Source organism: Protopterus annectens, chromosome 1.part0 (genome assembly GCF_019279795.1).
Source record: "Protopterus annectens isolate FY-2018-M chromosome 1.part0, PAN1.0, whole genome shotgun sequence".
Lineage (NCBI taxonomy): Eukaryota > Metazoa > Chordata > Ceratodontiformes > Protopteridae > Protopterus > Protopterus annectens.
In genome coordinates this window covers 872,619,125-872,621,182 of record NC_056725.1, presented here as the reverse complement: position 1 = coordinate 872,621,182, position 2,058 = coordinate 872,619,125, and the positions used below count along the sequence as shown (strand labels likewise).

The window sequence follows — 2,058 nt, the reverse complement described above, 5'->3', positions numbered from 1 at the left end:
ATGCAATTACCCTATCTCTCTGAAAAGGAATAGATCAATGTGCATATATACATATATTATATATCTATCTATGTCTATCTATATATATATATATATATATATATATATATATATATATTTACATGTATAGAGTGAGAGTCATTTAAAAAAGTTTGCAGAAATATGCTTTTCAATAAACCATATTGTTTTTCAATATAATAGTCAGATAGGTTTTGTCATGTTTTAATATAAAGTTATAACGTAATTAGTATACACAGTTAGGCCATATGAAGATCATTTAATAAATATGTTACGATACTTAGGCAGAAATACTTATACAGTTTCATTGAATAACTAAAACAAATGCTATTTAAGTGTGTAACAATATCACTTTTTAGAAAACAAGTTTATTGTGGATGAATCAGGACGAAATATTGCACATGATATAATAAGTTTTAGAGCATTTTGAAACCAAGGATAAAAGAATGCATAGATAATTGGGTTCAGTGCTGAATTACAATATCCTAAGAACACAAGACAATCATACACTATTGTTGGGGTTGGAAAATTAAAGAAAGGGTCAACAACTGCATCAGCAAATGCAGGCATCCAGCAGAGCACAAATACAGTCATTACTATTGTTAATGTCCTGGCAGCCTTTCTGTCCTTATGGTTTGACAATTTTCCTTTGTCGGTTATTTGTTTTGCATTCTCAGCACCACTGATTAATCTTGCATGTCTTCTTGCAACAAGAAAAATCTTTGCATAAATACCCATCATAACACAACAAGGTAAGAAGAAAGAAATGAGTGTATGCAGTGGTCCCCACACAGCATTAAATACGAGCACACAGTGCCCTAGACATGAATCAGAAGGGGTGCTGTGGTCTGTGAGCCCTGCCTTTGAGTATACTGAACCATATGAGTAAGTGATGGGCAGAAGCCAGCTTACTGAAATAAAGACTCCAATCACTTGGTTTGTTATTTTAACAGAATAAAGCAGTGGATCACAAATTGCATAGTGGCGATCAATGGCAATAAAAATTAGGTGAAAAATTGAAACTGTGGTTAAAGACATGTCAAAAGTAGAATGAAGAAGACAATATGTTTCTCCAAAATACCAACAAGATTCAATAGTTCTGATCATGCTAAAAGGCATAACAGACAGTCCTAAAAGAAAATCGCCAGCAGCCAGTGAGACTACTAGAAAGTTGGTAGGTGTATGCAGCTGCCTGAAGTGCGAGATGGAAATAATCACAACAAGGTTGCCAAAGACAGTGAGTATCACACCAGCAGAAAACAAAATATACAGCAGTACCCTTGTGGTTAGGAAACGAGGTGCTTTAGGGCAGGAACCATTGAAATTGCTGAAGCAGTACTGAGTATCTTCTGATCGCCAGACTTCTGATGTGTCCATTTCTAGGGAAAATATCATTCATCCAGTAAAGAAATAGACATAACTTTACTTCTGTAGAACTATATACAATCAGTTTAAGCATCCACTAATCTGAAAGTATTTTTATTTTAACATGTTTGGTAAAGCGGCATTATTGTGAACAAAAATACTATGAAATAATTGCATTTAGAAAAACATACATGATAAATGCTGTTAAAAACAACAACAGAAAAATAATCACTGAATTGGAAACTTTGACATCAATGTTACATGCATGGTTCCATCAGAAAAAGACATACCTACCCTGTGATATCCATATGTATTACATCTTGATGCATTTAAATATGACTGACTTTGGATAGTCACTGCAGTTATTTGAAGGAACTCCAATATTTAAAGCCAGAGTATCAGTAGAAGCCACAAACCACAGTTCTATATATAAGGAAACCAACCAAGTATTCCTCCTACAAACACAAAAGCATGTTTTGACTTTGAAACTAAGGGCAACAGCAGTCACCTTTGGGAAAACTACATTTAGTGCAAATCTCAGCTCTATCATTTTACATTTCAAGTAAATTAAGTCACAACTATTACAGAAAGACATTTGAGGAATATTTTCATGTGCATAAAATAGCAATCAGTTTTGAGATATTCTTGACAGGTTCCTGTTTTAACATTCACTTT

At 33.6% G+C, this 2,058-nt stretch overlaps 1 protein-coding gene across 1 annotated transcript; it reads right to left on the bottom strand.

Annotated features, from left to right (window-relative positions):
* Nucleotides 1-366: 366 nt before the first annotated feature.
* LOC122795910 (trace amine-associated receptor 13c-like) lies at nucleotides 367-1,395 on the bottom strand. The gene has a single exon (XM_044064411.1). It carries the CDS (start codon nucleotides 1,393-1,395, stop codon nucleotides 367-369), a length of 1,029 nt encoding a protein of 342 aa, XP_043920346.1.
* Between the last annotated feature and the right edge of the window lie 663 nt (nucleotides 1,396-2,058).

Bases quoted from the DNA above. Each gene is read 5' to 3' on its own strand.
- LOC122795910 (XM_044064411.1), bottom strand. From the start codon at position 1,395: ATGGACACATCAGAAGTCTGGCGATCAGAAGATACTCAGTACTGCTTC.